This window comes from Pieris brassicae, chromosome 13 (genome assembly GCF_905147105.1).
Source record: "Pieris brassicae chromosome 13, ilPieBrab1.1, whole genome shotgun sequence".
In the NCBI taxonomy this organism is placed as follows: domain Eukaryota; kingdom Metazoa; phylum Arthropoda; class Insecta; order Lepidoptera; family Pieridae; genus Pieris; species Pieris brassicae.
The window spans coordinates 4,206,767-4,221,153 of record NC_059677.1 but is presented as its reverse complement, the minus strand read 5'-3'; the positions used below and the strand labels follow the sequence as shown (position 1 = coordinate 4,221,153).

Here is a 14,387-nt window from a genome sequence, read left to right as displayed (position 1 = left end):
TTTTAAAATTGGGATTGTTTGCACGTATAGCACCATGACAAATAAGTAGGAGTCATAGATTATCTATACGTTTTTCATTTCTGCATATAACAATAAGTCTCTATAACGCCATAAAATGCACAGTCCCTTATTATATTTTCTCTCTCTTACATTTTGTCTCCGGATTTCCTCTTTGATTGTTCTCATTTCATGTGGTCATGATCTTCGTCATTGGTTATCTATCACGATACTTTTGCTCTTAATTCTTAGGATCTTCTTCTGTTGTCGCTGGAGTATGTTTATGTTGGTGTCACTTGAGCTACGCCTCAGTTGGAGGTCATATGTCCAAATGGGCTTTATGATGACTTTATATTAGGTCCTTACATATGAAATTGGCGTTTTGTATGGGAGGAACAAAAAGTCGAATATTTTTAAATATAATATATTTAATTAATCAAAGCATGAACCATTGTTTTCTATGCACTTTTGCCATCTCATAGGTAGTTCATTGATCCCTTTACTAAAAAAAACCAGTCGGACGGGAATCAATAAAATCTGTGAAGGCGATGTGGACTGCCCCATCAGAGTTAAATTTTTTCCCTTGCAAGAAGTTGTCCAAATGTCGAAAAAAAAGGTAATCTGTTGGAGCAAGGTCCGGGGAGTACGGAGGATGTCTTAAACATTCCAATTGAAGCTCTTCTAATTTGTTAGCGGTCTGTTGTGCAGTGTGTGGTCTAGCGTTGTCGTGAAGTAGCAGTGGCGGGGAGCGATTGACCAGCCTAGGTTGTTTAGCCACTAGCTTTTCCATCATGTTTTGCAATTGCTGACAATAGACATTAGCCGTATTAGACAGAACTGCAATGAACAATATTGGCACTAGTCCACCAAACGCTTACAAGTAACTTTTTTTGGGGTTAATTTTCGCTTGGGGCAGGTTTTGGCTGACTGGCCAGGATCCAACCATTGCACCGAGCGCTTCCGATTATCGTATTTGCTTCAAGTGAATTAAAACAGTTTTATCACTAACACCGCAGCCTGCAGCTTACTCGGACGTGGTTTACGATGGATCCGCTTCCACAATAGCCTTCAATACATTATCAACTTGGGTCTCAGGCCGTCCACGGGGCTTGTTCTGCAGGTCGAAATTTCCAGAACTAAAACGTTGGAACCAAGAACGAACTGTGTTTTCTTTTGCAACATGACCGCCATACACATCATTCACCCTTCGAGTCGTTTCCGCAGCACTAGTGCCACGGCGGAACTCGTACTCGTAAATAATGCGATACTTTAAGTTTTCCATTTTGTAAAATGAGTGACGCAAACAGAAAAAAACAAATGAATGACGGTCATCGAAGCACAAATACATGAGTAAATAGCTGTACAAATTTGAATTTGGAATTCCTTGCCAAAGAGGAGAACATCGTGATTAAAGTGGCCAGTACGAATTACGCAAATTACATATGTAAGGACCTAATATATAAGGAGTTTGTTGTCTAGAGTAAGTCTGTTGGAGCAAAGTCCGATGGATATTTTAAATATTCTAAATGAAGCTAATTTGGTAGTAGTCTTCAGCACTGGTGCCATGGTGATACTTGTACAGGTAAAAACGCGATATTTCATGTTTTCTATTTTTTTAATAGAAGTACGCAAAGAAAAAAAATTAAAACGGTCTAATGAAATGAAACACGATTTTCGAAATACAAATGCACGAGTATATTACAGCTGTAAAAAATTGAATTTGGAATTCCTAACCAAAGAGGCGATATTTGAGGTTAAATTTGCACAGTATCGGTTGTAAATATAAATAAGCGCTGTATCTATTTGGCTGTACTTTTTTGATTACAGCTTAATAATGTATGAACTACATGCGAGGATTCGTACGTGCATTTCCTATATTATTTTTTACGTCCGAATGATTAGTTGAGTTTGAAGATTTTATTGACAACGGAACGTGGTGTAATAAATGTACAGTTTAGAATCATGTAACCAGACTCTGAAAATTCTTTGATATTCCTTCCTATCTTTGTATACAAGTCGCAGTTTAAATGAAGTATATTATTTAATATGACCAAACCTGTGCCTGAACACAGAACAAATTTTAAATTTGAACTAAGTAGTTAAAGAAAATACAACTAATATAAAAAAAACGAAACCATTACAGAAAACAGAGAGAATCAATCATCATCAATCTTAAGTTTATGCCTAAAACGCTCCGGGTGGTTAGTAACTTTTTAAGCAAATACGTGATGAATCAGCCGTCTGTGCTTACAACATCCCTTCTTAGATCAAGCATATATCGTTTTCCATTAGTACAAGAGTACTTAGGATCGAGACTAGCACCTACCCAAGTGTATAAGTTACAAGTATTATTTCCATTCGCAGAGGCGTGGGGCGCGTCGTGTGGAGGCGGCGCGCGCGCGGGCGGCGCGATGACGCGGCGCGTGCCACCATGACGCTGCCGCCGCCCGCGCGCCCCGCGCAAATTCCCGCCGCGCACCGCGCGATGCGCTACTACCGCATTTGGATTTACGCTTGCAACGGGGCACTGCTGCTGGGAGCCCTCGCCTTCTGCGCTGCCGCCGGCCGGGCGTTAGCCGACTACCGCCGTGGGCTTGTCCCAGGCCTCGGTGCTGCGCAACCGGGCTTCCTCTACGGCTACGCAGCGTTGCCTGTTCAAGCCGGCTTGCTTCAGCTGCTCGGCTGCCTAGCAGCTTTACGCCTCTCGGAACGCATGCTGAACGCCTACTGGCTCGCACTTCTGGCTCTGCTGGTAGGCGACGCTGCCATCGGGGTTTATTGGGTGTTCCGTTTTGAGCGCGTCTGTCGAGAGCTACGACCGCAGCTGCGAATCAGGCTCGCGAAGGACTACGACAACGACGTGGATTTCTCGGAAGCTTGGGACCGCCTGCAGCGAGAGCAAAGTTGCTGCGGCGTCACGGGTCCCTCAGATTTTGCAACGTTCAATCGGACCATTCTGCCACCAAGCTGCTGTCGAATACCAGCAAATACGCCAGCAGTCACCCCGGTTACATTTTCCACGCCAGCTAGTTCACCGGTCTCCTTTACCCCAGTTCATTGTATACCACATACAGCCGCTTGCGCCGAAAGGTTACTCAATTGGCTCAGAAAAACAGCTGACGCGCTATTCGTTTTAGGCTATTGTGTTATTGCATTCTTAAAATTTTGTTTCCTCGGAATTCTTAGATGCGAAATCAAAGAAATGATTCAGAAAATTAGGATACTTCGCAGCGAAATGGGTGCCGACGAGCTTTTAGACAGTAGCCCATTACACGGGGGACCTCTGTCTCAAACCATAGTTGTGAATGCTGTAAACGCGAACGGAGGGGTTCGTACACACGGTGGAAGTCCAGAAAGAGCAAGTGAACGCGAGGCTTTGCTAGGCAGGGCTTCGGAACCGTGTTCGAGACGCAGCATACACGAGGACTCCTTAGGACCGAAAACCGTGAACGGCAACAACAACTGCGAGATGCGTGAGCTGGCGCGTGGCGACTACAGGCCCTTGGCAGCGGACAGTGCTGCAACCAGAATCTGACTAAGATGTTACCTGGAGCGGTTGTTTGGGCGGCGGTGGCGGTCGTTCCCCGCTGCAGGGTTCGAGATGGACCTGCCCCGGGCGCGCAGCGTTCCCACGTGCGCACACCGCTCAGCCGGTAGAGTTCGTCTCGACCACCGTCGTCACACGCGCTCCGAGTTTGAACTATAAACGGTGCCACTACATTCAATAGTTCCAATGTTGTTTATTGTGGTTATGTGTTATCTAGAATACAGACTACATGATGTTTTGATGTTGTAGTATCATTAGAAACATCATAAACAGTTTTAGGTGTTTCGGAATAAACGGTTTTTTTCCACGAGCAAAGCTTGTGTTTAGTTCCTATGCATGGCAGTTCCAGATGGAATAATTATTCAATGTCAAGTACTTTTTAATTCATTGAGCGGTTAGACTCATGTACGATTTTAACTAGCGGTTAAATTGTGTAATTTTTTTATTAGAATTTAACATATTTCAGTAATTTTACGTATTTCGTCTTTAACATTCCAATTACATTTTTAAAATTTCGATGTATTAGATGTTATATTGACTGTATTCTTGTTCTATATGTGTCGTGAGCATTGTCATAAAATCCTCGTCTCAATGATATTAAAAAGTTTCTTACTGTATTCACTGACAAGATTTGTTTGAGCGAAATGTCATAGCCCAAGCATTTCCATAGACGAAGCGACATTCATATGAAGTGAGTCACTAGAGATTTCGTCAAACTTCACTCTAAAAGTGGAATAAAACGTCAGTGACGTTTCGTAAAGAAATGTAAATACTAGGATAAATTGTACGTAACATTAGTAGTAACATTGCATGGACAGAAAGACACAATACTGATATAATGAGCTTAAATGACGTAGTACCTACGATAAAGAATGCTTAAATTAAACAATTTGTTTACTGCAAATATTAAACTGTAGAAAATTCTGTATGGATTTAACAACCTTAGAAGGCTGTGGTAATCTTTGAGAATAAATATTTAGATTATGTTATGACATTCGCACTAAATATATTGTATTATTGACATACCCTACGGTTGCATTATTATCTTTTTTTGTTTCATTAAAATATTTTGCTTAGTGGCTTCAGCGACTCTCACCAGAGTCGTAGGTTCAATCCCCGGTGCTCCAATTAACTTTCTTTCTATGTGCGCATTTAACATTTGCTGAAATAGCAAAGGAAAACATCACAACACGACACAAAACACACATGTGTCAGGTACCTGTCACCTACATGGTAGGTATGTGTCACCTACTTGCCTAGCCTGACAAATGATCATGAAACAGATACCTGAGGTCCGGACCTAAAAAGATTGTAGCGCCACTGATTTATTTTTTATGTCTTATTTCTGTAAAATTTTCTTAACAACGTAAGTTAAGGCATCGCTTAATATGACGTGACATTTCTAATATGACAGAATATATATTAGAAAAAAGCATGACGCTGGCTAACCATTTTATTCCGCATAGCGCAAACTGTAATTTTGTCTTACAGAAACGGTATAGTTAACGGTCAGTATCTGACCCTGAACCTTAGTTGGTTTCTCACTTCCATGTTTCAAAATTCTCACGTTCTTCGACTGCAATTGGCCAATCGTTATATAAGATAATAATATGAAAAGTGTAAGCTGGACAGCTGAACTGTGGGTCCATAATTTCCTTTGTCAAAAGTGTATGCAAATGCCAGTTTAGTCAGCTTAATTTCATCCGCATCACCTTGATGGCAGGAAGTCTTTAACGGTCCGCTTCACAAGGTCTTCCCTCCGAGATACGACCTCTAAAAAATTAGCATAATACTTACTTAAAAGCAGGCACTTACTAAAAAGGGGTCCCCATGGCCTTCTTTGCCGTTTGCCTTCTCTTTTGGTCCTTCGATGTGATTGGTCAGGGGACGCTGTGACGCACGAAGCTTTTAACTCTACGATTGAACTTATCTCAAAGCAACTTTAGTGCGAATGTAATAACAGTTAATTAAAGTTTAGACACAGTATTGTCTTTTAAGATTTTATAGGAACCAACAGTTTACACGTTCATAGTACGACCTCATACTAAGAGATTTAAATATACTGTCATTAGGGTCACAATTGTAGTAGTCCGTGCAAATGGGATTTGAGGTGGCATATGTGCAAACTCTTTTGTTGTTTTGATAACGTATGAATTATTTTGATATAAGATTAAAAGTATTATTTTTAAGAACAATGTCACTGTAACATACTTTAATTGTCTAAAAAGCAAACACAGCGGGGTGATGCTGAATTTTCCAATATCTTTTCATAGATAACTGGACTATTTTTTAAATGATATACATTTATTTTACTTATATTTCTTTTGTACACGCTTACAGAGTACGCCAAAATATAATGGGTAAGTTCAATTAAAATTCCTTAAAAATAACGAAAATAAAATTTATTTTGACAAAACCCGAAACGGTATCGACTCTTTGTTGATACATAAATTATCTATGTTTACACAATTACTGAGTTGAGTCAGGTGTAATTAATACAAGTATTAATTACACTATTCAAGTCACTTCCTCAGTATTTTTTATTGTTGCTTGGCTCCAAGATAGCAATAGAATCCATTATATTAACACTGTTTCATTTATACTTATATAACGAACTATATAAACCTGTGAATGAAATTAAAAAAAAGGTTGTATGTAATTTTTGATGTTCCCTATCAGAGGTCAGTATCATCCCAAGTGTCCTATTATATTTAAATCTCTTTAAATTGCCACCATAAACATATTTGTAAATGTTAATGCCCGATTACAGAACAATTCGAAAGTTATTTCTTTATATTAAAACCAATCGTAATTGCCAGCCAAATGCGTGTTACAGACAGCTGAAGATTTTTCTTTAAATTACGAAATATATCCGGGTGTCAACTGTCAATGTCTGTTCTTTGATTAACGCGCGAATTGTCTATTAATCGGGCGCCATCTTGTATGTACAGAATAACTAAATGTTTGTACTAATCCTTCTAGTTACGTTCGCTTAGGGTCATAGACAATAAGATACTAGAAATGAGCAAGACCAAGGCTCGATAATTCCACCAAGGAGTGGTCGTATCGAACGGTGGCCATAAGGTTCACAATTATTCGTAAGTTTTTATATGTTTCAATAGGTGACATTGGTTTTAAAGATTAAAGATTGCTCGCAGTGAACATTTTGGTTTTAATAATGTATTCAAGGACACCCACAAATTCATGTGATTTATTGAAATTGGAAACAAGTTTCTAGTGTCTTATTTCTATGCTTAGAGTATATTTTCTGATTGCGGAAACATAGTTTTTTAATATTGTTGTCACTACCAATCTTTATTAAAGTATATTCGGAAAGTTGAATAATTTGTAGTTAGGATCAAATCTAACCTGCTTCCATTTGAAATGTGCCTTGGTTTATCCATGTACAGTACACAAGCCGGACGTCCGGAGTACTCGACATTAACAAATTTCCTAATTATTCATTTCCACCAAAAAAGAGCGTACCGTACGAAATGACAACTTACAACCCTCTGGCAGCGTATGATCGGTTTCTTGTTTTAAAAAAGCAGTTGGAATTGGCAAAACTGGATAACATTTAAAAGAAGAAAGAGTATTTTCTGTAGACCTAAGCGTACATCGAACGTTCTAGTTCTCAAACTGACTTACACTACTTTTTTTTCTAAATACCAACAACACAAAACAAACAACACCATATAAGCAATAATACTAAATTGTTTAGAATGAATGAGGACATGTACATCCGTGATGATTAAGTCGGGTTGGGTAGCCCTTGTGGGACCCGGACGAAATCCTGGAGGTACTAGAAAACTTAAAAGTATCAATAACGAGCATGCGTGGTAAATGTCATAAAACGTAGGGCCCGTAGCAAGTGAAGATCCGTGGCCTCTGCCTGCCCCTTCGGGAAAAATAAAATATTAATAAATTAAATTTTAATTGGTATTTAGCTGTGTAGCGTCTATATTAAAGCCGTAATGGAAGTGATATGAGTGCTTTTGGTCAAACTTATTTAATTATTATATATTAGGCAACGGGAGGCCTTAACGCTAACAAGTGATTCTTCCAGCCCCCAATATGGGAAAAAAGGAAACACCTCCAGAGGGTAAAGTACCAGAAGTGCATAATTAATTAACAAAAATAACATGTAATAAAACTCAAATTAAATAAACTAAAATCTACAGAATAAATATAAATAATAATATGCATTAACAAATATGTGAAAGCTAATCTAAAGGGTAATTGTTATATATATATAAGTAGTAGCTAATTACTAGGCAAAAGAAAAATGATCCAAAAGAAGATAAATATTATCTTCGTTCCAGCTTTTCAGGGTCCAATTAGATGTTGACAAGCTAAGCCATGAATTAACTTTGATAAAATATTTCAATTTTTAGTTGCCTTGCCTAGATGTCTATATATCCATTTTTGATTCTATGGAATGAACGAATAGGTATTTTTAGGGACTTTTCAAAAGGAAAATTAGTTTATTAATAAAAAGGTAAAATGTCAATCAACCCCAGATTACAGACAATTTAAATGCGCCCGGACGTCCGGTTTAGATACGTTTAGGCACTGTACAAAAAACATTTTACGTTTAAAAATCGGTTAAACCGAATAAAGTGAAGTTCTTTTGTTACTGAACAAATGGTTTTAAATCTATTACCAGTAAATTTGTTATCTGTAAAGATTGTTTTGCAGCTGTTTCGGCTAACAGCATGTACAGATTAATACTTATGAAATTATTAAGATTTGACAGTATTTTCAAACCATAGACGTGAGCTGTCAGTTGTGCTTTGTTAGACTATAATGAATGAACGGCTAGACTGATGATTTATGGATATCTTTTTGTTGATAAACAATTCCTTCAGAAAACTAAATCCAAAAATTCAAAAAAAACACCAGCCGTTCCTGAGTTATAAAAGGGTTAAACAGGACTTTGTGTTATATAAATGTATATGCATTTTATAATATTTTACTGTGTATAATGAAAATAATTGTTGACAATTGACAAGTGTGAATGATAATAAAGTTTATTTTTATCTGTACGATTATATAAATTTGCCAATAGACATGTTTGAATAAGCTTGTGGATAATTGTATACATAAAATGTTTTAATAAGAAAAAAATCTAATGTCGCTAAAATTGTTAACTTTTTTCAAAGTTTTTAGTTTCTTACTAAGCTGTGCATTGTAACTCGAAGTTGCGTTAAAATTTCATGCGCCAGGCATTGTTCTAACTCAAAATTACATCTCAATCTGACATTATTTGTCTAATTTTAAGCATCATCAGAAATAGTATTTAATTTATCGGCTTTTAGAAAATTGGTCGATACTAGCAATATTCATACAAATGTGACTTTCAAAAATTGCGATATTATAAAAATATATGTATGACAATGAAAACATGTTTAAACATAATAAATATAACTATGCAAAGGTCGTTATTATTAGTATGATGCTTGTCATCTTTGTCAAGTTTGACAATTGACACAAGTGTGATTTAATATTTCTGTTTTTCTATTTCTTGCGAGCTGTATTGTGTCCATAATTGTGATTTTAACAGATTATTTATTAAACTTATTGCAACTTTCCGAAGGTACGCACTAGGCGACTGAGAGCTATCATAATAAATGCATTAATTAAAGTTTGTTAAAAATTCTTTCATTTTTAACTCCTTACATACAGTACTTTGGTTCGGTTCAAAGATACTTAGTTTTCTCAAGGAATTACATTCACATATTGAGAAATTTTTGTAGGTTAGTTGTGTACACCGAGTCTTCAAATTTTATTCAATTTAAAATACCGAGGAACCGTACACATTGTGTGACTAATGAATAGTATTAATTTCTTACAAGGTTCAAACAAATTATATTAAGATTATGATGAGATATGAAGATTAATGTTGGCTACGAGCGCCTGTTAAACCTGTCCTGCGTTCGAATCACCTGTACCTATGGAAATGTCTATGTGAGAATTAAACACTCGCTCGTTCGGTGAAGGAAAACATCGTAAGAAAGTTTTATTTTCTGAGGTCAAATTAAATTCAAATTCAAAATCAACAAAAATGACAATGTATGAACGTCAAAAACAGAAACATGTATAAAATGCTTCTAATTTTACATTAACTGCCAGTTCTCTAATCAAGGGCGTAGAACGGAAGAGAAGAACTGGCAATAAACTCTCCGCCAATCTCGCCAATTTTTGTTTTACACGACGTTTGTAAGGCGCTGCAACCATTACACCATGTTCTACATGACATCTTAAATAATGTATAATAATAAAATAAATTAAAAACAAAGATATTTCGTCTATGTTGAAATAGGAGCACGCACTTACATTGCACTTACATGTGGAACAACACGCAAATACATAGGCAAAATAACTAACATCACCTCATACACGAGTTCACGAGTATGACGCATGGCCACCTCGCCATATTTTGGGGACATAGACAACCCGACGCATGAATATGTTGAAATGTGAACTTGGCTACATAGGGAAATAATATACCCCGTATCTCATTGACTTCCGTCGATCCTTAACTGAGCATTGTTTCAGGTAGTTGCCGCAATTTACCACTATGTGGTATCGGCTGCCCACTGAAGTATTTGCGAAGCGATTAGATTTAGGCTCCTTCATGAAAGGAGCGTACCAATTCTCAAAAAGTTAGGCCATGGGCGGTATCACTTAACATCAGACCGTGTGCACCCAATGTCGTATAATCATTTAAACACATGAATAAACAAGTTTTTACGTTTTAGCTATAATGTGTGATTTAAGAATGATCTTAAATTACACAATATATTTCGATCAAAAATAGTCTCTGACACAATAACACTACAAGTATTAGGTTTAGACGGCGAATAAATATTACTTACAAGTAAAGTTCTGACCTTTCGTTTCTAAAAACATTTTTAATAGTTACTAATTTTATACAGCCACGTAGATTAAATATAAGAAATAAATCAGTCATACAACCTTTTTAGGTCTGGGCCTTAGATTTCTGTATCTGTTTCATGATCGTTTGTTAATAGGCAAGTAGGTGATCGGCCTCCTGTGTCTAACACACGCCGTCGACTTTTTGGTTCTAAGGCAAGCCGGTTTCCTCACGATGTTTGCCTACACCGTCCGAGCGAATGTTAAATGCGCTTAGTCAAACCTTAGGGGTGAGATTCGCATGCTGAAGACACTAAGACAACACCGCTCTTTTATACATAGTACTAACAAAACACTTTATTGTTCATGCAATCAAAAATTTGAGTTTTATTATTGGCTTTTTAATGTAAAATAATATAACGATAACGTTGATAATATAGCAAAAACCTTGCCAAACACCACAGGCTGCGGGCGCAGTTAACTTGTAATAAATTAACGTTAAACAATTTTTCATGCTGATGTATTCTTTTCAACAACGGTTAAAATAATTTTAAAAAGGCACACTAATAAAATACATACATAGACTTACAGAGAACACAATACATGCATCAGTGTGCACAAGATTTAATGAAAAACATTACTGTTATAACAGAAATAATACGATAACAATAAATGATAATTTAGAAATAAAATTGTTGAATCAATTATGCAAATGTTACTGGCGACGGAACAATGGATGCAGTATCTTGAGCCAGACATGGAGACTTTCATAAAATGGATCATTGTCTCAAAGCGTCGTTTACTGCAGCTAGAGTTCTGTTACATTACAATTGAAGTTGGTCACCGCCCGAACGTAAAAATGTTGTCTTTGGTTTCTCTTCAAGAAAAAAATAACTTTATTTAAAACATTTGGTAAATCTTTAATCTACAAAGTTATTTAAAATTTTATAAACAAAGATAATGTCAATCAGGTAGCGTCAATCACGGAGTGATTGCAATTTGTATTATGAATTATTTTTGGTTGTTGCTGTGATGTTACTTTATTTTGATAGACATTATTAAACATTATAAAACAACTAGCTGCCCCCGCGAACTTCGTTTCTCCTTAATGTGGTTTTAGTTAGCCTTAATACCGTGACACGAAAGAATAATTTCACTGTATTGTCGTCACTATAATTTGAATTTGATTTACACTTCGGTCTAAGTAACACGTGGTTGGCTATGCTAATACCAAAAATTAAAAAAGTAGAAATATTTGAATTTCACGGTATTTCGTTTACTACAAAATAAATTTATTTTATACTTTAACCTCAATTACACGTGGAAATCATGATATTTAATTGTAGCTTATATGACACGTTTGTCGGTTTACCATAGCAGTGCCATCTATTGATTACTTACTCAATCCAGTCGAAAAGTATCGACATCTGTTAGAATCTTTTGGAGTTAACAGATAATTGTGACTGTCAATTAATTATAGACAAATAATTTTCAATACAATAAAATTGCGACTATAATTAAAGATCTAAGCTATCCTATCTCTGAAGTTGGACCAGACAGCTCACGGTGTGCCAATTTAATTTAAAATCGGTTAAGTAGTTTAAGAGTCCATCGCGGACAAACATCGTGACAGGAGAATTATATATATTAGGATTTTATTGATATTTTTGTCTATTTAGATCACAATATTAATACATTACTGATAAATAATTTAAAGTCAATTACATTATATATTTGCTGCAATAGCTATGAGAGTTATGCATATGTGCCGATTGTCAGGTGTATAAAACGCCGACAGTGAATATAGTACAGGGAGAGCCTACGCTCCAGATCACTTCGCCAGTTTTCGCCAAGCAAGCCCTCGACTGGAATCTTGAAACCGCCCAAAAACAGACCTGGCAACGAAGCATCATTGCAGAGGTGAAGCTGGAATGACGTGGAGTGAAATTAAGAGAGGACCCAGGACCGGTCAGGCTGGTTTTCTACGCTGGATGGCCTACTTGGGGCACATAGGACTTAAAGTCAAACAATAGTGTGTTACCGAAATAACTGGTGGAGGTGGTCAATTAATTGTTCAGAACCGCGGCATTCCTAATTTTTAATTATTCAATAACAAGTCACATTGTTTCAGCAGGTATTGGAGCCCCTGAACAATGTCTAGGGAGACCTGTACATCAGGGTACTCCGTTCTTCCAATCGTTTAATGAAATAGTAATTTAACAATAATTGAAACCAAAATGCTATATTATAAAGAAAAACTAAAGTTTAAGGTTTACATGGTCGAGACATTTGTACACACCAGAATGATAATCTTAGGGAAGGGATGCATGGGATGGGAGGCGGTTGGTAGTGTTAAATAGTGTGTGTGCACTGTGGAAGTTAAGAATGGTAAAATTATACTTGAATTAGTAATTCAGTTTTGTGAACAAAGCCATATGGTAATAAATTATTTAATTTCGAATAATAACATAGGGTAAATATGAAGGATCCTATAAAGATTGTTGTAAAGCTGACTAGATAGATAGGCCTGGATTCACTTTGATTAGTGATTAGTGCGGTGAATAGTTGGCTGCTTAGTAACGTGATTAGAAGCGTATAGATAGTAGCGAATAGATTTTTGCGAGTGAACTGCGAGTTGCTACTACCCGTGCGCCCCCGTTCCTCTTTACTCGCAGCGTAACTGGGTAAACACGTCTGGAGAGGCAGTAGGACTCTTCGGTCAACCTGAGAGCAAACTAATATTCCATCGTATCTTCAGCAGCCAACTCCTTAAAAAATAGGTAGCTTGCGTCAAGAATGGGTGTTCTAGTAATCAATTTTAGATCCCATACTTTTCTTGGTCTTGCATTATCAACTTTCAAAACTTCTTCGGTTTCAGATAGCACCGCGTTTAAAATTTCTTTCAGTACTTCTTCCAATTGCATTCGCGCTTCTCGATATTCGTCCAAACTTGCCGATCGATAGCTATCGATAACTGAATTTACTGAGCCACTAAACAAGAATTGGACACTACTTGCACTACTCATCTTCAATTTCTAATCACTCGCACTAATCAAAGTGAATACATGCCTTATAAGAAAATTGGCGGTGTGATAATTGGGTTTTACATTGAGATATACTATATACTAGGTCCTTCCTACGCCTTTCCAGAAATGGTTTGTTAAAGCGCATTAGAGTATGTTTTCTAAGGATACATTTAATGATGAACACTTGGCGGATGGTAAGAAGATTGCTTGAATTGCATAAATAAAAAGTTGAATAGGTCCTAAAAAAATATTACACAAATTCACACACACACACAAACACAGTTTTTTGCGATGTCTCCAATGTAATTAGTACCTAGTAATCGTGATCTTCTTCGAAAGGAGAGGAATTATAGGAAGAAGAATAGTTTTTGGTAGATTTTCTGTTTTCATAAACTGTAGTGTGGCTTGCATACTTTGTTTTCCTAAAATAAAATCACGGGGTTGTTTGACAACTCAAGTAATCTTGATGGAGCACTCTTGACAAGAGTACTTTCTTTGTCATAGAACAAAAATAAATAACAACGTCTAACAATTGTTCATAGCTTGGGACAAAAAAATGCAACATGAATTCTCGTTTAATTTATGTGTAGTACATACTGGCGATTATATTGAGATGAAAACATTATTTTTAAGTTTCATATGTAACTCAAATTAAAAAAATTCCGGATTAAAAATTGTGTTCCCCCTGAATCCCGAAAAAAATCTCACGATTGAAATGGTCATAAATTAAGTTTTCGAGTGAAAAAGATTTGGTCACTTAATTTGTCGTGCTGTTAGTAAATGTCAAAAAGTGGGCTTATCAAAAAGTTTAAAAAATAAATCAATGGCACTACAACCTTTTTAGGTCTTGGCCTCAGATTTCTGTATCTGTTTCATGATCATTTGTTAAACTAATAGGCAAGTAGGTGATCAGCCTTCTGTGCCTGACGCACGCCGTCGAC

At 36.7% G+C, this 14,387-nt stretch overlaps 2 protein-coding genes across 5 annotated transcripts in view; one reads left to right on the top strand and one right to left on the bottom strand.

Moving 5' to 3' along the window:
* Positions 1 to 3,785, top strand: part of LOC123717612 (CD63 antigen-like) — a 70,263-nt gene extending 66,478 nt beyond the window's left edge. For all 3 annotated transcript variants that reach the window (XM_045673688.1, XM_045673690.1, XM_045673689.1), the window contains one exon: positions 2,362 to 3,785. In XM_045673688.1, coding sequence (XP_045529644.1) covers positions 2,429 to 3,532 — 1,104 coding nt within the window. In that variant the 5' untranslated portion in view covers positions 2,362 to 2,428 and the 3' untranslated portion in view covers positions 3,533 to 3,785. The remainder of the gene's footprint in view (positions 1 to 2,361) is intronic.
* The window catches only part of LOC123717610 (pseudouridine-5'-phosphate glycosidase), a 165,688-nt gene that overhangs the window by 108,717 nt on the left and 42,584 nt on the right, over positions 1 to 14,387 (bottom strand). The gene's annotated exons all lie outside the window — the stretch shown is intronic.